We start from the raw sequence: 25,437 nt of genomic DNA on the forward strand, positions 1-25,437 counted from the left end.
TTTTATTATGCAGTCATTTCTAAAGTAATTAAATTACTTTTTGAGACAAATAACTAGTAACTGTAACTAATTACACATTTGCAGTTAACTTGCCCAACACTGGTGGTCATCATCTGTCCCCCTCTTACCTCTCCTCGATGCGGACCCACAGGTCGTTGAAATGCCGGTGCCGCTGTTTCTTCTGCTTGTTCCTCCTCTTCTTCTTCATCATCCTCCTCTCGGCCTTCTCCAGCAGCACCAGGCTGTCCGCCGGCAGCAGCATGTGGGGCAGCGGCTCCTCCTCCAGGGGGCGCCCCTGCTCCTCCTCGTGGTGGGGGAGCTCGTGGAGGAACGGCTCCAGGGGCGGAGACTCGTCGTGGCCCCGGTCCTCGCCCCAGGGGAGACCCTCTGCCTGCGGGGAGGCGGGTCTGGACGACGATCTTCTGGAGGATGGAGAAGAGGAAAAGAGCTTTGGTCATACCTGAAGATTAAATAGAATAGAATAGAACTCCACATTGGCTGAGGTCAATTGCAAAAAGTATATATAAAATGATAAATTGTCTTTTAGTGTTAGCTCAAATGCATGTCATGGCATAGAAAGGCAAAGTGGAACATCACTTCCTGCTTCAGCACTGTACCAGAGATTTTCATCCGCCATTTATTTTCCCATAGACATTTCGTAAAATGCTTATAAAATAGTTTTACTTGGTCGACCCAAACGGTTCAGCTAACGCTATAATCGGGAGAGACCATAGAACATTTCACTTGGACCAAAACTTAAAAAAACAACATCGAAAAAATATGTTCTTTAAACCCGCATTTTTTTAACGATTTGGTCCCAGTGAAAGGTTATGCGATCTCTCCTGTTTCTAAATATATCTGTACCGTTTGGTTTGAACCAGTAAAACTATTTTTATACGCATTTTAGGAAATGTGTATGGGAAAATAAATGGCGGATGAAAATCTCTGATACAGTGCTGAAGCAGGAAGTAGGCGGTCACTTTGCCTCTCTATTTGCAGATGAAGTGGAGTAGAATAGAATAGAATAGAAAATAACAGAGTAGAATAGAATAGAATAGAATAGAAAATAACAGAGTAGAATAGAATAGAAAATAACAGAGTAGAATAGAATAGAATAGAAAATAACAGAGTAGAATAGAATAGAATAGAAAATAACAGAGTAGAATAGAATAGAATAGAATAGAAAATAACAGAGTAGAATAGAATAGAAAATAACAGAGTAGAATAGAATAGAAAATAACAGAGTAGAATAGAATAGAATAGAATAGAAAATAACAGAGTAGAATAGAATAGAAAATAACAGAGTAGAATAGAATAGAATAGAAAATAACAGAGTAGAATAGAATAGAATAGAAAATAACAGAGTAGAATAGAATAGAATAGAATAGAAAATGACAGAGTAGAATAGAATAGAAATGTGTGAGGAGGATAGGGGGAGGATGAAACCAGACGTGGAGGAGAGAGGAACAAAAGAAGAACAGAGGGAATTGACGTTATATAAGAATGGGATGGTCACGGATGTTCCAATAACCAATACGCAATCTAATGGAAAACATCTCCAGGACTTTCTGGAAAACAAGATAATGTCCAGGAATGGGGAGAATGAGAGCGAAACCAAAATCCATCTTTTCGATGAAAAACACATTCGCTTCTTGACGAGCTACTGGCCGTCTCTAGCAAGGCCGCTAACAATCAGGAACCAATCGCACGCGTGTGCGCGCGCACACACGCACACACACACCCACACGCACACACACACACACACACACACACACACACCCACACACACACACACACACACACACACACACACACACACACACACACACACACACACACACACACAGATGACAGAGAGATAGCCACCCACGCAGCGTGCCATGCTAGACTGCACTACACGCTTCACAGCTGGAGGTACGAGTTCTGCCTTATCTCGGCCGCACTGCAACACGTCACTGGTGGCTTATGGGAAATATACAGATGTATCTATGGCACAATCTAATCTACACATGGAGGGAAACAGCAGACGTAAGGTTGTTAACACACCGAGAGCGCTGCGAATATACAGCACGAAACTGCGATGCGAATATTGACCCATCTGTCAATCACAGCAACAGACGTGTACATGTCGGAGGCGAATTTCTGAAAAATCGACCTTGGTCCGAGAAAATAAACGCTCAGCGAAACTTCGCCGTTGGTATGCACGGTTGCATTGACTGATTCTGAAAATATTATTGACGTGCGAATTAATCGCACGGAAAAAAAAAACACTCTCGATGTGTAAAGGTCCTAACTGATGTATCTATGGTACAATCTAGATGGAGGAAAACAGCAGACTGACTAAGAGACATCATCAACAAAAACATCCAGACATACCATCCCCACAAAACTGTTCCAGCAGAAACATATTGTCACATATGTTTTGGTGTGTGGTCAAAACCAAGGTGGTCTTGTTGCTTCAGTGCACTCATGTCGACGAGCACAGTGAGGCCTGCTATATATCAATTAAGCCTATGAGGAATATTCGATCCGCGCGCGCACACACACACACACACCCACACACACACACACACACACACACACACACACACACACACACACACACACACACACACACAGAAGGCATGAATATTTTGGTCATGGGTTTCATGCACTTTCTGCAATACAGTAAATCATCTTAAAGCTAAAATCATATCAGATGGGGGACCCTGGGACAAAATCATATCAAATGGGGGTCAGTGGTCTAATTTGGGTCAGTTTAGGGGTCCTTGACGTGAAAATATTTGAGAACCACTGTATTATATTTAAAATATTTGGTATATTTGTAACCAAAGATTCTGCCCCTGGGAGAAAAACAACGGCGTTCTGGATATGCGTATTTATTTTTCCTTCTGTGATCACCAATATCCACATCAGAACGAGCCCCTTATGTGATTAGCCGATTACTATTTACTAACTTAACTTAACTTAATATCCACATCAAAACGAGCCCCTTATGTGATTAGCCGATTACTAACTTAACTTAACTTAATATCCACATCAAAACGAGCCCCTTATGTGATTAGCCGATTACTACCGTAAATTCCGGACTATAAGACGCACCGGTCTATAAGCCGCACCTTCAAAGGTGACTATTTTTTTCTTCTATAAGCCGCACCGGTCTATAAGCCGCGGGTGTTTTGATGTTTAATTACCATATGAAAGGGTTCGTGCACAGAGAGGAATGTCGGGAAAGAGATCGCTGTTTGGGGAAGCTCCCATTTATTAACATTTCAACAAAACAAAAGTCAGGTCACTAATCCCCAGACAAAATCACACATTGTGGTATTTTTTGTTTTTTTTACAGTGCACACAGTGTCCGCGGTGTGGTGAAAAGAGGGCAAGAGAGGAAATTAAAACAGAAGTGGATTTATAGTTAGAAAGAGTGCTAAAGAAGAGAGAATTCCGTTTTTTATTTTTTTATTTTAGTTACTCACAGTACTATTGACCAGTCCAACTCAAAAGATATTCGGCAGTTTCACTTTGAGCTCTTGTTCCGCCGCTGGGCACACAGTGTCCGCGGTGTGGTGAAAAGAGGGCAAGAGAGGAAATTAAAACAGAAGTGGATTTATAGTTAGAAAGAGTGCTAAAGATAGTCCGGTCTGGTTATGACGAGTCTCGCTGGGTACAGTACGCCAAAGCGATATCCATTGACTCGATGATGCTGTTGTATGTTGCGCGTTTCTGTTGCACCAACGCGGAGAGGTCCTGCCCGGACGAAAAAGCGCGTACCCTCCCAGGTGAGGGGCTTCTTCCCCGCAGCCTGGAGGATGAGTTGACGGTCGGGCCAGCGGAGTAGGCAGATGAAGATGGCCCTCGGTGGCAGGCCGGGGTCTGGACGTGGCCGAGGCGCCCGGTGTGCCCTGTCCACCTCTGGTGGTTTCTCGCCTTCCTTCAGGTCCAGGATGTAACACAGGATTTTGCCACGAAAGCGTCCATGTCACCGATCTCAGCTCCTCTTTTACATTGATCAGGCGAATGTTATTTCTTTTACTCCTGCTGATTAAGTCATCAACCTGCGTGTGCAGGGTTTCGATTTTGCATTTTATCCATTTTCGGACTCACTGTGTTGTTTTTGTCCTCCAGTGCGCGGATGCGCTTTTCCGCATTATAAACTCTGTTCACGGTTGCCTTAGTTTCTTTAGTGAGTGAGTGGATGGACTTCTGCACGTTTTCAAACTTGTTTTCAAGCTGCTCAAAACCTCTGAGCGATGTCGGACTTAATCGATAGTGTTTCACGGAGTAAAAGTTTAGCCCAAGCCGTGTATCTCCAGCCTCCAGCAGGTGAGTCATTTCCTCATTCATGGCGTGATTGCTTCGTCTTTTTCTTTCTGCTTACCTGTGTTGTGTTATGTTATGTTATGTTATGTTGTTAAAAGAGGGCAAGAGAGGAAATTAAAACAGAAGTGGATTTATAGTTAGAAAGAGTGCTAAAAAAAGAGAGATTTTTTTTTTTTTTTGGAAAAAATCCATAGATAAGACGCACCGTTATATAAGCCGCAGGGGGCAAAAAAGGCCAAAAAACGGGAAAAAAGCCGCGGCTTATAGTCCGGAATTTACGGTAACTTAACTTAATATCCGCATCAAAACGAGCCCCTTATGTGATAAGCCGATTACTAACTTAACTTAATATCCACATCAAAACGAGCCCCTTATGTGATTACCCGATTACTAACTTCACTTAACTTAACTTAATATCCACATCAAAACAAGCCCCTTATGTGATTACCCGATTACTAACTTCACTTAACTTAACTTAATATCCACATCAAAACAAGCCCCTTATGTGATTACCCGATTACTAACTTCACTTAAAGTCGAGCTGAACCCAAGAATGACTTTTCTTTTCTTTTACTTCAAATACCTGGGTATGCAGTGCACCTATTTAATAATGTATGCAAAACAAATCACAACAATCTAATTTCTTTAGTTTTTCACACTTTTTCACATCAAAAGTTCGTTTTTCAAGATTTCATTGATAACAGTGATTTACAGTTTGCTGACGTCACCCAATACTATCAAATTTCTACCCCATTTCAACCAATCATATCACGACATGCAGCTGTCAATCAAATCTTCATTTCTGGATAATTTTCTCTTCCAAATGAAGTCGAAAATGGCGCCTAGTGCCTGTCATCTGGCAGAATTCCTATCCCATAAACTAACTACTAACTTGGCCAATTGTTAGAAACATGGATAAAAACAAAAACTATAATCTCTAAGAATGCAAAGAAATGTAACTGGCTCGTTAAAACGCGCATTCCAGGGATAGCGTATCGTTATAGCAGCGATAATGGCGCGCGCATCCGAGAGCTTGGTTGTCAGGGGTCGCACTTTGGAGATTCCAGGCCGACGTGCTGCACTCTCCGCTCGGCAACACGAAGGCAGCTGGCTGCCTGCGGCTCGCTGAGCTCCACTTCTCCCGTCAAACGGCTCTTCCCGAGGGGAGCGCCACAACTACTGAATCCCACTCGATTTGGAGGCGGAACACGCCAGGATTGGCCAAAGCCCAATCCAGTCCCCAGAATTGTCAAATAAAATCATCGACATGATACTATGACCCGCCTCTCAACTTGTCATCTTAGACAAACTATGTTTTCAGTCTGAAACGGACTCATTATGCACGTGACAAACAGGTTCAGTTCGACTTTAACTTAATATCCACATCAAAACGAGCCCCTTATGTGATTACCTGATTACCAACTTCACTTAACTTAACTAAACTTAATATCCACATCAAAACAAGCCCCCTTATGTGATTACCCGATTACTAACTTAACTTAACTAAACTTAATATCCACATCAAAACAAGCCCCTTATGTGATTACCCGATTACTAACTTCACTTAACTTAACTTAATATCCAAATCAAAACGAGCCCCTTATGTGATTACCAGATTACTAACTTAACTTAATATCCACATCAAAACGAGCCCCTTATGTGATTACCCGATTACTAACTTAACTAAACTAAACTTAACACATTGAGTGCCAGCCATTTTTTCAACCTGTAGGTAAGTTGTGCCAGGTTTTTTTTTGAGGATTCTGGCTCATTTTACAACAGCCGAGGATCTGTTTTCTGTTAAGACTTCGTGAACACCAATCATCTAAAAATAACTAATAGAATGTGTGCTTTCTCTGTCTAAAAGAGTTAGTTTGCAGAGTTAGTAGTTATGTAGATATTAGCCGTTGAGTACAGCATGGTTTTAGCGTATGAGACAGCAAGCTGAGATAATCGCAGTTTTGTGAAATTCAGCAGAATAGTCACCTGCCTGTGATTGTGGGTGCCTTTGGGCGAGTCTGTATACTGTATTGTGTGTGTGTGTGTGTGTGTGTGTGTGTGTGTGTGTGTGTGTGTGTGTGTGTGTGCGTGTGTGTGTGTGTGTGTGTGTGTGTGTGTGTGTGTGTTCGCGCGTTGCTCCGCGGCTCTGGGGGGAGGGGATCTCTGTCCGTTCTGTGTGTGTGTCTCCGGGCTCCTCCCTCCGTCTGTGCTGCTGGGAGTTTCCAGCGAGTTGAGCAGCCTCTCCCTGGCAGCGAGTGTGGATAGGTCTCACTGTCTCTTGGGTTTGAGAGCCCCGATTAAGCCCCGTGCGACTCTAGGCTTTATGCTGCTCACCCAGTCCATTTCTGGAACCCCCCACCGCAGCAGCGCGAAGCGTCCCCGCCTACAGTATGAGAATGAGGCTCCTTCGTTTCTGACTGTAAAATCGCCAAGCCATTTCCGCGGGAGGCGGCTGCTTTTGGTCCACGGGTCCGTGGCTGTGGCTTTCTCTCTGTCTCTGTCGCCACTTAGTGGTCGGTAAAATAGATTATACACATTCTCTTGCTCCAATAGTTATCTCGAAGATGTAAAAGGGGTTGATTGATGTCCCACCGTCAAAAAAAAAAAAAATGTTTATGTAAGACGAGTTAGCTCGTCCTTGGCACTCAAGCGCTGGATTATGTAAGACGAGTTAGGTCGTCTATGGCACTTAATGTGTTAATATCCACATCAAAACAAGCCCCTTATGTGATTACCCGATTACTAACTTCACTTAACTTAACTTAATATCCAAATCAAAATGAGCCCCTTATGTGATTACCCGATTACTAACTTAACTTAATATCCACATCAAAACGAGCCCCTTGTGTGATTACCAGATTACTAACTTCACATAACTTAAAGTGTAACTAACCCCCAAAACACTTTTTTTCAGCTTTTAACCAATATATATGACTTTGGGGGTGATGTGTGAAGAATTCTGGTCAGAATTTCCACATTTGACACCAAACTGTTGCCATTCTGCCATTTGTATCATTTTTCAGCAGCATAACTGGCATAAGCGCCCTCTAAGGGTGGAACACTGCTTTTTTTTTTTTTTTTCCTCAAATGAATGGGAGATTTGGTACAACCTGACGTCAGGTTGTCCCCAAAGACTATGGGATTTCAAGATAATTACTCCCCTACCCCCCCTGTACCCTTTCGGCTCCTCAGAACTCCAAGCCTATTCCTATTGAAGTTTGCTCTTAAAATACTGAACCAAACGTCGTCAAAGTTGGCACATGTCTTAATTATAGTTAGTTTCCCGCTGAATGTGTCACTACTTTATTAATATCTTACCTGGATAAGCTCGAATGATGATGTATATATTATCAGTCCGAGTTGGAAGCAGCTGTCTCCAGCCCAGGCAGGCGGGAGCGGGCGGGAGAGAGTCGTACTGTAAAACCTCATGCACTAGCGCCAAGCTCCGGGGGCGCGCGCAGCAGCAGCTGGGCTCTCTGTGCTCTGAGAGCAGAGAGAGCAGTCTGATATTTCCGCAAACAAATATGGTCGCAGTTTAGCGCACATGTAAAATATAACGCTATACTACGACGTGACAACGTGACAAAGCTTCTCTAAACACATCGGCTACTATCATATTTCCCTGCATCCCTCCTACTGAGATTATATCGGTAATGATTTTGGACAGACTGAATGCGCGGAGGAGGAGGAGGAGAGATCTGCAGCTCTGCCCTGAGTAGCCCTGAGAGACACTCGCCTCGCTCCGACTACTGTGCCCGTCTGTGAAAAGCGTCCTGTCCAGTCGCACCTTCGCAAACAGATGCGGGATTCCCTCAATCCTGTACCCAATCTCAGACTGTATTCTCTAAATCGCACACCAGCTATTTCTGTCTGTGTTTGTTTGTTGCTCCGTGAGGTTAGAGCGCCCCATGCATGCAGCAGGCTGTTTCGCCAGCCGGGGTCTGGCAGGAGGGAGGAGGCGCAGCCTGCACTGCGCTGAGAGGAAAACTTTTGCACAACTTTTAACAAGAATCACGAAAAGCCCCCAAACTAAAATGAAAAAGGGACTATATGGCAACTTGGACGAGGGAATGACGTAGAGAAATCTCGCATTGTGTTACCCCAGAACGGGGGGTTTGTCGTATTGTGTGGTGTGCTGCTGTAACGAGCCCACGTCACTTTGCTCTCGTAACGTAGTTTGAGACACTGCCATAGAGATACATGCAGAAAAATAATTAAATTTCTAGTTCGCCACTGAATTACCAAATTGATATAACTTTCAACCACAAACAGGCCACCAGCGTTGGCTAGTTGTTGATATTTATAAAGATATGGCCCCTCTCAAATAAATTATTTTTGAGGCAGTAGGCAAACTGTAATGGCGTCGTTTTCCGAAAAAAAATCTTGACTTGAACACAGCCAAAGAGTCTAGTATAGACAAGAGTATATGTCATTTCTTGGTTTTTTCCATAGGTATTTTCAAATCACTGTTCTAATACATATCTAGGGGGTAAGTCCTCCTTTAAGCTTAGGGAAATCCTCCTGGTCATTGCCAAAACATGTATGACAGAAGTCAGACCTCCCATTGCCAATGTGAATGTGGCTCTCAGAGGTGAAGAGCTGCATACCTCTGGAAAAGATCTCACATCCCACAGGATTGAATGACTATGTGAATGGTCTCTCTATTTTCACTCATCTAATGCTGTGAAGATGATGTATTTGTACGTATTTTTGTCTCTTTATCATCTTATTTACTCGTTTTTTTGTCTTGTATTGTGAACAACACTTTTGTACTGTCATTGTATACGTTTTACATAATGAAAAACCAAAATAAAATGTATTAAAAAAGGAAAATAATAGAACAGAAAATGACATCACTTTACTGTAATGCACTTATGCCACATCAAGATATTACGACATCCAAAATCTAAGAAGATCGTCTCATGTCACAATATCAATAATATTGATATATTGCCGAACTCTACTTTGGAGTCAAAGATATACATCTCGTAATGACGGGTTGTGTGTGTGTGTGTGTGTGTGTGTGTGTGTGTGTGTGTGTCTGTCTCACCAGGGCCATTGCCAGCGCGGAAAAGCATTGACGAGCCTGTTGGCTGTAGCAGGCATTGTTGTTGTTGTTGTTTTGTTGTTTTTTTGCATTTTAATAGATAGGACAGTAGGCAGACAGGAAAGGTGGAGAGAGAGAGAGACAGAGAGAGAGAGGGGATGACATGCAGCAAAGATTGAGGGCCTGTGTCCTGGTCGCTGCACTAGCACCCTGGTCGGTTGGGGCGCCTGGTTGGGGCAGAATGGAACTGGTGAGAATAGTGTGATCCTCCCACGTGCTACGTCCTGCCGGTGAACCTCCTCGCTGTCAGGTGAAAAGAAGCGGCTGGCAACTGTGCATGTGTTGGAGGAAGCCAGCTGCTTCTTTTCACCTGACATCGAGGAGTTTCACTAACAGGACACTATTCCACACAGTTGCCCTCCCCCCCCGAACATGTGCCCTGATCGACCAGGGGAGGCACTAGTGCAGCGATCAGGACTCATAACCCACCAGCTTCCCACCCGCAGACACGGCCAATTGTGTCTGTAGGGACGTCTGACCAAGCCAGAAGTACAGCTGCCGGGAACTGGACGCCAGTCTCTGTGGTGTTAGGCGAGTGCTTTTACCTCTACACTACAATACCCAGACACCCCTATTTTTTAATGTATGTTTTTGCTGAATCCTTTTCTAAGAACCCAATTACCCCCACAGGGATTGATTCCAATGTAATCATATCTAGTATTATGGCTCTAGTGCTGTCTCTGGTGTCAGTGCAGTGTGGGTGAGTGACGCGTGTCCGTGGGCCTCACCCTCCTGGCTCCTCATGCTGACCATGAAGTGGTCCAGCTGGCAGCGCAGGAAGTTGTGCTCCTCCTCCAGCTCCTCGATGCGTTTCTGCAGCCAGGCGTTCTTCTCCAGAGCCACGTACAGGTGAGCCCACAGGTTAGAGACCAGGGTGAACAGACTGTACTGAGAGGGAGGCTCTGGGGGAGGAGAGAGGAGAGGACATAAGAGGAGAGGAGAGATGAGAGAGGAGAGGAGATGAGATGAGAGGAGAGGAGATGAGAGGTAACATTCTGGAGAGAAGAGGTTTATAAAGTCAAGTCAAGTCAAGTCAAATTTTATTTATATAGCACCTTTCATACACAAAGGCAATTCAAGGTGCTTTACAAAAAAATAATCGAAAAAACAAGCAGCAAAGCAATGCACATATAAAAAACACATAAAAAACACAGCCGACAGTTTTAGTTAAAATATATACTCAAATTAACAAACATGAAACATTATTTCTGTTTTAAATAAGTTACAAGGCATTCTTCAGTATTATTATTACATGCACAGTCCATTTGTTGGAAATGTACAGGAATCTTTTTTTTAAATTACAGGCCGAGAGAGGCAGTAGTTTAGTAGCAGTTAAAAGCAAGAGTAAACATAAAGGTCTTAAATAAGTGGGAGGCAGGCCTCCCCAGGGGGGCTCCAAACAGTTTCAGGGGAGGCTCAGTGAATGGAAGTGAACAAATATTACATTAGTTATCAAAATGAGATCACATAGCCTGTAACATACAGTAACTTAGCTCTGATGCTCAGCTCCTATGCTGACTAGCCTAGCCATCGTTTACATTGAGGACGCATGCGTCTCACACTAGAGCAGGGGTGCCCAAATTCTTTCCCATGAAGGGCCAAAACTCAATCTGGGTGGAGGGCCGAGGGCCAAAAATAGTCGTTGTGGAATTACATTCAAATGTATTGTGTTTTATAGAAAATTAACATTCTAAATCTAAAATAACATTTCAATATAATAATCTACTTTTGATCTGTTTGGTAATTGTAATAATTTGCAATTGGTTATATATATTTAAAAAAGCATCTGAATTTGTGGGGAGCTTAAACATTTAATCAGTAAACACCCAGTTAAAAACAGTTGTATTTTCCACATTTGTAATCAAGAGAGAAATTTGACTTAATTCACAACTTGAAAAATCCTCAAGGTACTTTGAAAATCAGCTTTATTGTCCATCTTTTGTAAAAAATTTGCCATGACAATTTGCAGGGATGCAATCTCAGGAGTGAACACACGTGGCAAGCAGATCCAAAAACAAGCAGAGCTGACCAAATTGGTCAGCACTGCACTAGAGGCATCATCTACCTGTGTCTGTGTGTGCGCCATGTTGAGTCCTTGGCTACAGCATGCAACATGCATTTCAAAAGTCCGGTTTTAGACTAACGCAATAATTCGATGTTTTAAGTGTATGTAAATGTACTGACTGATTGCAGAGATCATAGACACTCATCAACACTTTTAAAAGCAAGTTAGAAACCCTCCACATGTCCCCTCTGTATAAAGAGTTTGATGGGTAAACCTCTGTAACAGAGCCAGCCAATCAGATGAAACCCTGTAAACACCTTGTCTCTCCCAGGGCCCTCCCCACTGCTTCACTCCCACAGATCAAACACACAACAGTCTGTTGTCTCCTCTCCATGGGGCATCCTGCATAGGGGGCTGGAGGAGATGAAAGCCACCAGGGGGGTGTGTGTGTGTGTGTGTGTGTGTGTGTGTGTGTGTGTGTGTGTGTGTGTGTAACCCACACAATAACCCATGGCCAATAACCCATGGCCATGGGTTATTGGTTGCCATGGCAACTCTCTTACTAAAAGCCTTTGGTTACCTCAAATGACAATGTAAAAAAAAACAAATGGCGGAGACAGCTGTCAGATCCTTGTGCATCGATCTTCGCTTATAACTTTACTAATACTTTGCAGAAAATTATGTTTTGTACAAGAATAGACGCGGGCTAATGTCTTCTTTGCAAAAAAAAGGCTGTTAACCCCGCATTTAACCCCGCATTTAACCCCGTAACGTTAGTTGGTGTCGGGCTTTGCAGAAAGCACTCAGCTTTTCAGCAAGCGCTGAGAATGCAGCGCTGCGCTCGAGCTGCGTGTCGGGCTTTCCAGAAAGCTCTCAGCTTCTCAGCAAGCGCCAGGATTGGCCAATGTCAACTTCAGTCTCCAGAACGATCCAATCAAATCACCTGCACGTTCTTGCGGTCCCGCCTTACAGTAGTGTTTCAACTGACTCTATCAGAATACCATGCCAGTCGGACTTATAGTATTATTATTATTATATTATTATACTTGGAAACCGTTTTATAAAAGCAATATAGCACTCGAGCTGCGTGGTGTTGTGGCATATATCCCGCTGATAATATAATATAAGTTATATTACTGAGTTACTGCTAAAAGTAATATATTACATGTAATATGTTACTTTTGTAATGAGTTACCCCCAACACTGCACAGGACCAAACGCAAAACACCTCCGAGAGCTGTGATTACGCTCGCATTAATAATTAAAACAAAAAAAGATAAAAAGCTAACGTGCATAAAGTGTTCAAGCCGACTAGTCAAGCTAACAGCTAGCACAGTCGTCCATTGACAGTGAATAGACAAGCTAACAGCTAGCAGAGGCCTCCTCCATTGAGTAGCCCCGAGCTGCAGTTCTATTGCCTCCATTGACAGTGAATAGACAAGCTAACAGCTAGCAGAGGCCTCCTCCATTGACAGTGAATAGACAAGCTAACAGCTAGCAGAGGCCTCCTCCATTGACAGTGAATAGACAAGCTAACAGCTAGCAGAGGCCTCCTCCATTGAGTAGCCCCTAGCTGCAGTTCTGTTGCCTCCATTGACAGTGAATAGACAAACAGCTACTGTACAGCAGTAGGTTTGACAAGCCAGTGACAGGCAGCTGCATAGCGAGACAAGTTTCATGTCATGAATGAATTGTCACGAAAGCCCACAGTTATGAGACTAATCTCCACTGTTCACAACTTCAAACCAGCATTTACCTCACGCGCTCCCTGTTGTAAGTCTCCTCTCCTCTGACAACCCAGTAACATGCTGTAACAGGTTTGATGGTGTGTAGCTTCTATTGTTAGCATAATTATGTTGCTCAGATAGCCAGCTTCATATAACATAACAGACTCAGGCCACGGCAATTGTGGGATTTCATTAGGGGACTTAAGTGTCTAGCAAAGTCTTCTGAGAAGGGAGGAACGTAAAGCAAGTTGTTGTTGTCGTAAAAGCAATAAACAAGAAACGCAGTGGACTCGAGTACGGCTCTGGAGTGGACTATGCATGTTCAATAGTTGCCACCACTTGCGCATGCACAAATCACAACGGAGAAAGTGTTTCTGAGTTAATTTCTTTCATTCTTTCTTTTAGTTTCTGTAGGCTATAGTTTTATTTTTGTATAGGGCCTACTGTATTTTTCTTAGCTACTGCTAGAAGTGTCTTGAATTATAATGTATGGAATAAAAACTTCTACAGACCATACATACAGTCCATGATTATAAGCCACAAAAGCTGATGACTTCACCTGTATTTACAAAAATAATTACTGTAGCATATTACAATGACTCTCTCTCTTGTACACACTGCAGGGGATGAGGACTCTGACTTATTTTGATACTGTTTGTTTTTCAGTTTTTTTGTAGACCCTAATAATTTGGCATATGATTTTGATACTGATGGTTTGGTTTCATAGAAATCATTAATCATACAAGTCCAGCACTGCTGCTTTAAGCTTCAAAGACATTGTTAAAGTTCACAGCTAGAACCATGCATACTCATAGGAGTATATTGTATCCAAGGTTATTTGTCAATTTATTTTGACAAGAAATACAAATAACACTAAATAGCTACAAATATCACACAGATGAATAGAAAAAGTATAGCCTATACAAAGCATATATATATTACATGTAAGATAGGGACAAAAGGACAGTGAACTCGCAAATATATAAAAAATAGCCTACATCTAGCGGACACAAAAAGAATTTGATGGATTTCATGACTAGTCAATTGATAGGCCTACACCAACACTGGCTCAGTCTCAAACTGACAAAAACAATCTAAGGGAAAATGTGCAATTACAATACAATAAAAAAAAAAAATCTCAGCTTTCGTAGCTGTCACTGTGCGATCCAGATTGTGAATCAGAGTGCCTGCCAAGCACTCTGCCTGCAGATCGGGACAGGACTACAGTTGCTCAGGCTGGTGGGGGCCTGTAGCATCTAACTGGCCGACTGGGACCTCCTGTGTTAGCAAAGACACATTACAGGACTCGACCATCATCAGCACATCAACATGAACTCGCCAAGCACACCTCTCTTTTGATCAGGTCTGGTCTTCTGAAGGAACAAACAAAGTAGGCTACAAGTAGCCTACATAGGCTACTGGCAGCTCTCCTGACATCACATATGGCCATGAGCAGTAATTGCAGGTGAGGTGAGATCCAAACAGTGACATGTGACGTGAAGGTCTTTCTCTGCTCGCCCGCCCTGCAGCTCGCATACACAGCTCGGCTGCTACGCGGCCTCGCCAACAGTTCGGCTGCTGCGTGGCCTCGCCTGCTCTATTGGCATGTGCAGCCAACAATTCCTCTCCCTTTTACAAAAAAAACATCACAAGTGCTCGAGTGACTGATGATTTCACAATGCCTATGACATCATCAGTGATGTGATAAGATGATATCCACGATGACATCATGGTGATGGGACATCATCAGTGGGACAAAAATTGAAACAAACAGACAAAGCCCACTTGCTCCCTTTTATATGATGATGATATATAAACTTTTCCTGGCTGGATTCTTTGCATTATATAGAAATGCGTATAGTTAGGCTGTTTTTAACCAAATCGGAATATAACATCAGATGAAACTGTAATGATGGTCAACAGTTTCACCTGCTATACAAACACTGAACAATGCAGAAAGTAGTTTCAAGAACACAAACAGAAAGAACAGCACAGTTGAAAGTTGACTTATGTTCCACCATGGAACCACGATTGACGTCACTCACGTACGGCCACGCCCACCGCCGCCATGTTCTCGACATAGCGCTGCAGCTCTTAAGTGACAACCTATGTGAGAGCAGCATTTATAGGAAGCTAGCCGCCGTTAGCGTTACCTGTATCGTTCCTATTGTGTTCGGATGGTGACCTGCGTTACATGTGGCTGTAGTAATGACAGCAATAAAGTCCCCGTGGTTTGTTTCTATCTCTACCGTCCACAGACGTGAAGGGAGCGAGACGGAGGATATGTCAGCAGCACAGGAGAGGTGTGTGGATAGTTGGGAGAGACAGGTGAAACTTTCTGACAGCTCCTCACAGCAAAGTCTGTTCACCTCGTTTTTTCTTTTGTTTATTATTACAGGCATTAACGGCAGCATACAAACAACAACTCTGGGGTTTTTATTGCTGTCATCACTATCGCTATTTTGTAATGGAACAGAAACGACAATAAGGCCGTTACTATAGTTGTCAGCTGCAGGACGGTATGTCAACAATATGGCGCTGTGCTGTCCGGTGTTAGCGAATAAGGTCTATAGTCCCCCTACAATTGTTGCAATGTCGATATTGAGGTATTTTTGGTCAAAAAAGATTGTGATATTTGATTGTCGATATCGCCCAGCCTTAGTCTATCCATAATATCACTCATCTGAGATAGTCTATAACCTCACTAATCTGAGATATCTATCCATAATATCACTCATCTGAGATGGTCTATAACCTCACTAATCTGAGATATCTATCCATAATATCACTCATCTGAGATACAGTAGCCTATCCATAATGTCACTAATCTGAGTCTATCCATAATATCAATAATCTGAGATAGTCTATAACCTCACTAATCTGAGATTCCTATTCAGATCAGGTATAGATTAGTGAGATTATGGATAGGTAATACCTATATGAGAGTATATCCATAATCTCACTAATCTGAGATAGTCTACCCATAATCTCACTAATCTGAGATAGTCTACCCATAATCTCATTAATCTGAGATAGTCTACCCATAATCTCATTAATCCGAGATAGTCTACCCATAATCTCATTAACACATTGGGTGCCAGCCATGTTTTCATTCCTGTAGGTAAGTTGTGCCAGGGGTGTTTTTGACGATTCTGGCTCATTTTAAAACAGCCGAGGATTCTTTTGTGTTATGACTTCGTGAACACCAATCATCTAAAAACAACTAATAGAATGTGTGCTTTCTCTGTCTAAAAGAGTTAGTTTGTAGAGTTAGTAGTTATGTAGATATTAGCCGTTGAATACAGCATGGTTTTGGCCTCTGGGAAGGAAAGCTGAGATAATCGCAGTTTTGTGAAATTCAATCAAATAGCCAGAACAGTCACTTTAACCATTTATTTTTGGCATCAGTGAGACATCAGACATCTGAACAATAGTTGTTTTCAATAATGGAGGAATAATACCATAATAAAATAAATAAATGTCAAAATAAATACAAAACAACAGCAGACCACAGGTCACTCAGCTTTTTTTTTTTTTTACATGTTTTTTTTTTTTATAGGTTTTTTCAGTTCGTGATCAAACCGGTTTGGGCTCGTACACCGAATCCAGAACTGCTCCAAAATGTAATGGGTACTTCCTTGGCCCATGTTACACCCATCCACAAAGTTACATGAAAATCAGCAGGTACTTTTTATGTATTCCTGCTAGCTAGCAAACAATCAAACAAAGAGCAAAAACAATCCCTGGCAGGTTTTTTTTTTTTACAACCCATGCCTACTCAGCGCCTGCTCCGCTGAGCAAGGTTCTTGTTTGAGTGGTACTCCTCATAGCAGCTACCCCTGTGTAATGAGACCCCACATTTGACACACATGTAGCGTGACTCTCTTCTAACCTTTTTCTTGGCACACATGCTACACCTCCTCGTTGGGGTATCTTTTTTGAGTGTGGGTGGTATGAGGACCATTACATGGCCTGCTAGATTGACCTCCAGCCTGCATTGAGGGTCCAGGTATGGTCGCCGGGGTGGTTGGTCACTGCCCCCCGCCCCCACCTCCTCCCCGCCACCCCCCACCTCCTCCCCGCCACCCCCCACCTCCTCCCCGCCAGCCCCCACCTCCTCCCCGCCAGCCCCCACCTCCTCCCCGCCAGCCCCCACCTCCTCCCCGCCAGCCCCCACCTCCTCCCCGCCAGCCCCCACCTCCTCCCCGCCACCCCCCACCACAGGTCTGGTCCATGCACCGACAACACTCAATATGAAATCCAGCAATGTTTGACACTTTCTGTGGCGTTTAGCTGGGTGTTTAGCTTTGTACAGAACAAAGGCGTTATAAAAAGAGATCTGAAACATGTACATGACAAATTTGAAGGGCCACCTGGCTGTCTTCCTGGCAAACGGATAGTATGCAATGTTCTGATCCAATCTGTCGACCCCATTCATGTACTTGTTGTAGTCTGCCACACACTTGGGTTTTGTGTGTGCGACCCTCTCTCTGCTGCCTTTCTGCCTGACCTGCACCGTCTCCATCGTGTCGTCGTGCAGCGTGGAAACCATTTTCACGATTCTTTTATCTCGCCAGGCCAGAACCATGGTGCCACCATTGTGGCGCATGACCGTTTCCCCCAGCTTCACGGTGTGGTTGGTGACCATGGTAGCAGGTGGCTCGCCTCTGTTCTTCCTCAGAGTGCCACAGACATGTGTCTGACACTCCAGCAGCTGTGCACACATTCCAACAGAGTTGTAATAGTTGTCCATGTACAAATGGTACCCCTGCCCTGCCAAGTCCCCGAGGAGGAACTCCACCGTCTCGCCTAGGGTGGCCCGCTCACCACAGTACGGCTTCATGTTGTGGCAGTAACCTGTGTGGGAGTCACACAGGATGTAGGACTTGATCCCATACTTTATGGGTTTTTGGGGGTTGTAGACTTTGAAGGCCAACCGCCCACGCCACAGGAGCATCCCCTCATCAATGCTAATGTTTTGACTCGGTGTGAACATGTCTCTGAACTTTGCTAACAGGTCGTTCAGAACTGGCCGGACCTTGAACAACTTGTCTGCACCATCAACATCAAAATTGTCACTGAAATGGAGGAATCGTGTCAGGAGCTGAAAGCGGTTGCGAGACATGGTTCTGGGGAAGTGGGGGGTAGCAGTCAGTTCATTTGTGGTCCAGTACATGGCCAGTTTAGGCTTCTGGACGATCCCAGTGAGGAAGTATAGTCCCAAGAAGCTCTTGAGTTCTGCCACATCAGTGTCCTTCCACCTCCCAAGCCTCGAATGTGGCAGAGCCTCGCTCACCTGACTGATGCACTGGTGTGCATACAAGTTAGTTTGGAAAACAATAGCCTGCAGCAGCTCATCGTCCAGGAAGAGCTGGAAAAAGTCAACTGGTTCAGCAGCACCACCACTATGATGACCCGGTTCAGCTGTGAAGGGGATGTGGGTTGGCTCCCAGTCAACTCCACTCCAGCCTGGACCTGCAGGCCGTTTCCCTCTTCCAGCTCCACTGCCACAATCTGCAAATTATAGAAATACATAATTACCATAAAATAGTGTTTTTTATATGTGTGGTACTGAATGCTGGCTGGAACCTGTGATGTGAAAATAAACCTGATTCTGAGGTGTGCTCTTACCCATTTTCCTGGCACCAGAGGCTGCAGCACCAGTACCGCTACAGCTGGCTGCCTCAGGCTCATCTTCAGACTGTTCAGAGTCTGAAATAAAAGTAAAATGAATTGACTGACTGCTGGCTTTTGTATAGTCATAGTAATTACATTTCCACAAGTTACACAAGTCATCTCAAACATCGTCTTACCACTGCTCTCTGGAGCTTCGCTCCTCGACGGGGCCCACTCCTCCTCAGAATCCTCCGCGTCTGGAGAAGACTGGAGGTCACTCGACTCGGACTCAGTCGTGAGCCCTGCAGCCGCAGCCGCGACATGCAGAGGCTCACCCCGTTCATCATCCGAGACCTCGGAATCGGTCTCCGGCACAAGCTCGTTTCGGACGGAAAAGAAATCAAGCAGTGATCTCTGATCGGCCGATCGCTTGCGTGCAGCCGCCGAAGACCGCTTGCGTTTGGCCGGCATGGCACAAACACGCCACCCGCTCCCAACTAAACTGAAATAAAACTACTGCTACGACTAGCTAAAACTGAACTGAAATAAAACTACTGCTACTACTAGCTCAAACTGAACTGAAATAAGGCTAATCTACCGGCTACCAACTCGATCAAACTGAACTAGAATAAACTGAACTAGAATAAAGGCTAAATACTAAAATGAACTGACGCTAACGCTAAATGTGCTAAGCTAACTACAATGAACACTAACTGTAACTACCGCTAACTATCTATCTAAACAAAGTCTTTATAAAGACTATACTAAACACTACTACTGTACTAACAACTAAATCAACTACGCTAACCAACTCGCTCTAAATCTGACTCTAAATTGCTAAATTGCTGAAATTCTCTATATATAAATCGCTATGTCTCTGTCTACTCGCTCAATCTTACCTACACAACCCGCTGATCAAAGAGCCCGCCTTCCCTATATAGAAATCTTTGTTAGAGTACTTCCGGGGCAGCGGGAGAGGTCGGATCCACATTCACATATTGCCCAAGGGCGCCAGCTAGTGGAAACCACTGAAAAAGATCTAAGACGAAAAAACTCGGCTCTGGCACTCAAGCGCTGGATTATGTAAGACGAATTATTTCGGCTATGGCACTTAAGGTGTTAATCTGAGATAGTCTACCCTGAGATAGTCTACCCATAATCTCATTAATCCGAGATAGTCTACCCATAATCTCATTAATCTGAGATAGTCTACCCATAATCTCATTAATCTGAGATAGTCTACCCATAATCTCATTAATCCGAGATAGTCTACCCATAATCTCATTAATCTGAGATAGTCTACCCATAATCTCATTAATCTGAGATAGTCTACCCATAATCTCACTAATCTGAGATAGTCTACCCATAATCTCATTAATCTGAGATAGTCTACCCATAATCTCATTAATCCGAGATACAATCTATCCATAATATCTCTAATCTGACACGCAGTTGATGACCCATAAACCCCTCAGTGTGTTGTGACAGCAGTGTGAGAGCCTCACCTCTCCTGTTCATGGGCCGAACACGAACAGCCACCTTGACATTGGCGTCGTCCAGACTGGGCTCCCCCATCCTGACTCCTTCAACAGAGAGGGAAGGTAGGTAGTAGTGCTGATCTCCCCGGGTCAACAGTCATCCAAAAGCCTGGAAACGTCGCCTTGCTAGCCGGGACAGTCGGCCAGCTAGCTCCGCTCAGTGCCGCCGCTCCTCCACAGACCATCCATTTCCACAATCAAACAAACAGCCTGGGGAAATCCTGCAGGAAGCCAGGCAGCCAGCCGCTGCTTCTTCTTCTTATCCTCTGCTCCTGCTCATCGTCCAGGCTAATCATGTATCTCCACAGAGGTGTGGGAGCTGGAGGGGAGAGGGTTTAGCTAGGTTAGATATGACATCAGCTGGTGGATTAGAATGAGCAAACACACATGCTATCTTGAGACAAAACACAAACGGGCTAGCCTGCTAATTTGCCTGGAAGAATGAGAGGGAGGCTAAAAGTGGAAAGGAGGAAAGGAGCATGTTTTCCTACCATATGACTACATTAACGTACCCAGACATTAACCAGCATTTAACCGACATACCGTGGTGGATTCATCCCAGAGGTGACATCGTTAACCGACACATACAAGCCAACGATTCCCCTCTTCTTCTTCTTCTTCTTCTTCTGATGTTTAATGGCGGTTGGCAAACATAATTGTGTGCATTACCGCCACCTTCTGAATTGAACGTTTCACAGTACTGCAAAACGATGTCCAACCAAAGTGCTCCAAATCATAATATTGTCCATTCTGTCACCCAGACGCATTTGTCTGAGTTTTCTCAAATGATTCCCTCAGTATATTGTCTAAATCTTTCCCGTTTCGACAGCTGCTGAACGATTCCCCTCGTTTTTTTACTGCCGTTTTAGCTACCTACACTACAGCTTTCCAATGGAATCCGCTCTGTCCTCCTGCCTGTGGCGAGCTACAAGCAGCTACCGGCACCCACCCTTCCGGTTGGCAGATTTCGCCTTCAAAGTAAAAGCGCAAAAAGTTGTCCCTCAGAACTCAGAACCCAACTCGTACGATGCTCAATTTTCACTTGTATGATTGAGGCCAAAATTTGGGCTCAAAACAAGTCAGACAGAAATTGTTTGGGTCAGTAACGTTTCAGTTGTGTTTTCTGCTTAGTTGTGTTTTGTGTGGTCAAGGTTTTCTAATGAGCTAGTAGACGGGGAAGACGGAGACGGGATTGTCATAAATCTTTCAAAATGAATTACTCGTTTAAAAAACTATGTAACGTTAACCAAGGGTAACCAAGGCGTAGCCAAATGTAGGCTAGTTAGTGTATAACATATAGGCTACGTCTAATTTTCATCATTTATGTTTTCTTAATATTTTCATATTCCAAACCTTCTTTTTTATGTTGTCTTCTGTGTGCAGCTGCAACGACCACTAACCTGGTGTTTTCTCACTGACGGGGATCATCACCACGACCCGACTGAACGATCGAATAAAGCAAATCAAGTAACGGGTCAGGTTGGGCGGCTAGTCGTCAGCTGTCCGGTTTAGACTCAGCAAATTATCTACGTTAAAAGAATTTGCGTAAACAATAGCCATCATTCCTTTGGTTAAAACATGGAAAAATGTGTTACAGCTGTGTGCCATCTGCTTCTGTCCCCCAAAATCACGTGACACTTCCGCTACACTAGTGTAAAGCTATTGTACATTTATAACACGTAGCACTTCCTATTACAACTTTCAAAATTAAGCCACGTCAGAATCTGAATCAGCTTTATTGGCCAAGTAGGCCTATGTACAAACAATACAAGGAATTGGACTCTGGCTTGCTTTGCACTCATAGTACTCACACTCACATACACAAAAAATAAAGCTGTGCACAAGTTAAAAACAGGCAGGGCAAAAGGGTACAGTATTAGACCTCTGTAAAAATGTAGCCTACAGTAACTAGGCTCATAAAGTGTGGTGTAAAGTGTTTTAATTAGCTATAGAATACATATCAAGTCTGCAACATCAGAGAATCCAGTTCTTGTTTAAATTGAAAAAGAAACGATCAAGTAGCGAGGCTACTAGATATTGATTTCAGTGTGCAAGTATGCAGAGAGGTTGGCTCAGTAGGTTAACACATAGTTATTTGGCCCAAGCCTTGACGAGTGGCTTGTTTTGATAGTTTGATAGGAGGCAGACTACCGCAAAAAGCTGGTTGATACTGCCAGTGATGGTCAGAGGGTTAATTCTGGGGTGTCATTTTTCATCTAAATTGTAATCTGTTTCAGTTAGGAGATTCCATTGCACTACTAGAGGACGAGGTTAATATTAAATATAGATGTATAATATTGATCTTGATTATTCATATTTGACATCTGTACTGAAATTATGCAGTAGCCAACAGTGAGAGGTGGAGAGCAGGCCTGACTTTGGCTCCTTGTTTTGTGCTTCCATCTTGTGGTTTCTGTGGGAACTACAACATGAGCTAAAACATTTTTTACATTATTTTTACATTACCTGCCCATAATTCTTCTATGTAGAATTGTGTTGAATATTGTAAAGTAATTAAACTGTGCAAAGTTTTTATTTTCCAAAATGAATGAGCCCTAATGCATCTTAACTTAGTGTGTTCCATTCTGATCCTACTAATCATGCACTCCTCTTCCCTACTTCCCCCCCAGTGACCGACCCTCTCCGACTTATTGCTGGATCTGATACGAATGCCTTCCTTTGGTCTCCATCCCAGAACCTCTCTCTCTCTATATATATATACTCTCTCTCTCTATATATATATATACTGTATATATATACGGTATATATATAATATATATTTATATATATATATGCCTTATATATGCCTTATATAAGGCCTTATATATGCCTTATATATATGCCTTATGCCTTACTTATATAGAGGCCATTATATTATATAGAAGCCTAACATGCTTTTTCTCTGATCAGATTGCAATCAGATTGTGTTTTATCACTTGAAATGCCAGGTGTAAACACCCCCAAAACGCATTGAAGAAGGATTGCAATCTGATCAGCCAAACCACCTCCGGAGGTGGTCAGGGATGCATTGTGTACACATTGAACACAAGTGTAAATGCAATGTGTCCTCTCAATCTATATACACCAACTTTATGCGGATTGAGAGGACAACCATTAAAATGCATGTTAACGCCAGGTGTAAATGGAATCAGGCTGAAGTGATAAAATACAATCTGATTGCAATCTGATGGCAGAAACCACATGTTAACGCCAGGTGTAAATGGCCTCATTGTTGTTGCCACCTCTAATTGATTTGCTTGTAACCCATCTTTGTCTAGATCAGGGCCGTAGATATAGACAGACAGTGCGGTTGCACTGGGGCCCGTGAGGTAGGGGGACCATAGAGATTTGACGGTAACAATAATGTGCTCTTTATCTGCTGGCTGGGGTATTTTATTGTGTTTTTGATTTGGGCCAGCTTAGGGGACATTGCAAAAACTCACTTCATATGACTGTCATTTCTTAGAAATTATGATCTCATTTGAGCTATATTGACTAATATTTATATTGACAGTTTCAACTTAACATAAACATTTTAAATGTCCCACAGCTTACTCCATGTTGCAGTGTTTGCTAGTACAATAACTGACATGATATAAGCGAGGTTCCAAACTTTTATAGCGACACAATTCTGTGAAAACGGTCTATAACATTCCCATAAGGACCCATTAGTTCAGTTTACTGTTCTTAGTGACCTCATTGTATTTTTTCAGTCATAGGAGTAAAAAAAAAAACAAAAAAAAAAACAAGGAAAATTGAAGGCAAAAAGTTAAGATTCAAATAACTTTATTAGTTCCAGAGGGATTAAGAGGGAACTGCATGAAACCACAATAACAAACAGATCTTTCTGCAGAGTCTGACCTTTACAGAGTGAAAATCCTTCTTTAATATGAATCTGGTGCAGACAGACAAACAGACCTTCTGCACCACCTCTCACATGGATTTGGAGGAATTATATACATATATACATTCTATATATACTAGGCATCTCGTGCGCCCAATTACTAGGCTCGCCCGCTGCGCGGCCTCGCCTGCCCTGCAGCTCGCATACACAGCTCAGCTGCTATGCGGCATCGCCAACAGCTCGGCTGCTGCATGGCATCACCTGCTCTATTGGCATGTGCAGCGAACAATTGCTCAGGGGCCGTTGCCTCTCCCTTTTATAAAGAAAACATCACAATTGCTCGAGTGACTGATGATTTCACAATGCCTATGACATCATCAGTGATGTGATAAGCTGATAATGATATCCACGATGACATCATCGTGATGGGACAAAAATAGAAGCAAACAGACAAAGCCCACTTGCTCCCTTTTATACTGTATGATGATATATAAACTTTTCCCGGCTGGATTCTTTGCATTATATATAAACTTTTCCTGGCTGCGTTGTATAGAAATGCGTATAGTTACGCTGTTTTGAACCAAATCGGAATAGAACATCAGATGAAACTGTAATTATGGTCAATAGTTTCACCTGCTATACAAACACTGAACAATGCAGAACGTAGTTTCAAGAACACAAACAGAATGAACAGCACAGTTAAAAGTTGACTTAATGTATGTTCCACCATGGAACCACATTGTATTCAGACAGATCTCCTCAGAGCCAGAAAAAAAAGAGTCAGACAAAAGTGTCAAGGCAACAGAACAGTTAGCAGTTCAATCTGCTTCCTCTGCTTTACTAACTAAACACATTTGAATATCAATTTCCTGTTGTTATTTTTCCCTTTTCTGCCTGTTTATAGTTTCCCAACTGTACTCAGCTGTTCACTCAGAAACAGGCTGACTGTGAGCCTAGCTACATCTAACTACCGTCATCAACAATCAACCACAGACCACAATTATATTAGTGTATATAAAACAAAAACTGAGTAATTAAGGGCTTTCTCCCTATGTGTCTTTTACCACAGACAGCAAAAATGGTTACTCTCCATTGTGGCTCTTTGTGTGATTCTTCACGTCTTTTACAACCAACACTTTTTTACCACAGACTGAGCAATTAACTGGTTTCTCGCCTGTGTGGACTCTCATGTGTGGCTTCAAATGTGATTTGTGACTAAATCTTTTACCACAGATTGCACAATTAACTGGTTTATCACCTGTGTGGACTGTCATGTGTCT

General features: G+C 43.1%; 1 protein-coding gene across 1 annotated transcript in view; it reads right to left on the bottom strand.

The window, feature by feature from the left end:
- LOC310800903 (uncharacterized protein) overlaps positions 1-20,350 on the bottom strand; it is a gene marked incomplete at its 5' end in the record, with an annotated part of 34,097 nt that extends 13,747 nt beyond the window's left edge. The window contains 4 exons of the mRNA XM_083664788.1: positions 129-422; positions 10,156-10,291; positions 17,987-18,016; positions 20,281-20,350. Of these exons, the coding sequence (XP_083520914.1) occupies positions 129-422; positions 10,156-10,291; positions 17,987-18,016; positions 20,281-20,350 (530 nt within the window). The remainder of the gene's footprint in view (positions 1-128; positions 423-10,155; positions 10,292-17,986; positions 18,017-20,280) is intronic.
- Between the last annotated feature and the right edge of the window lie 5,087 nt (positions 20,351-25,437).

Source organism: Poromitra crassiceps (genome assembly GCF_964638095.1).
Source record: "Poromitra crassiceps genome assembly, contig: HAP1_SCAFFOLD_132, whole genome shotgun sequence".
Taxonomy (NCBI): Eukaryota; Metazoa; Chordata; class Actinopteri; order Beryciformes; family Melamphaidae; genus Poromitra; species Poromitra crassiceps.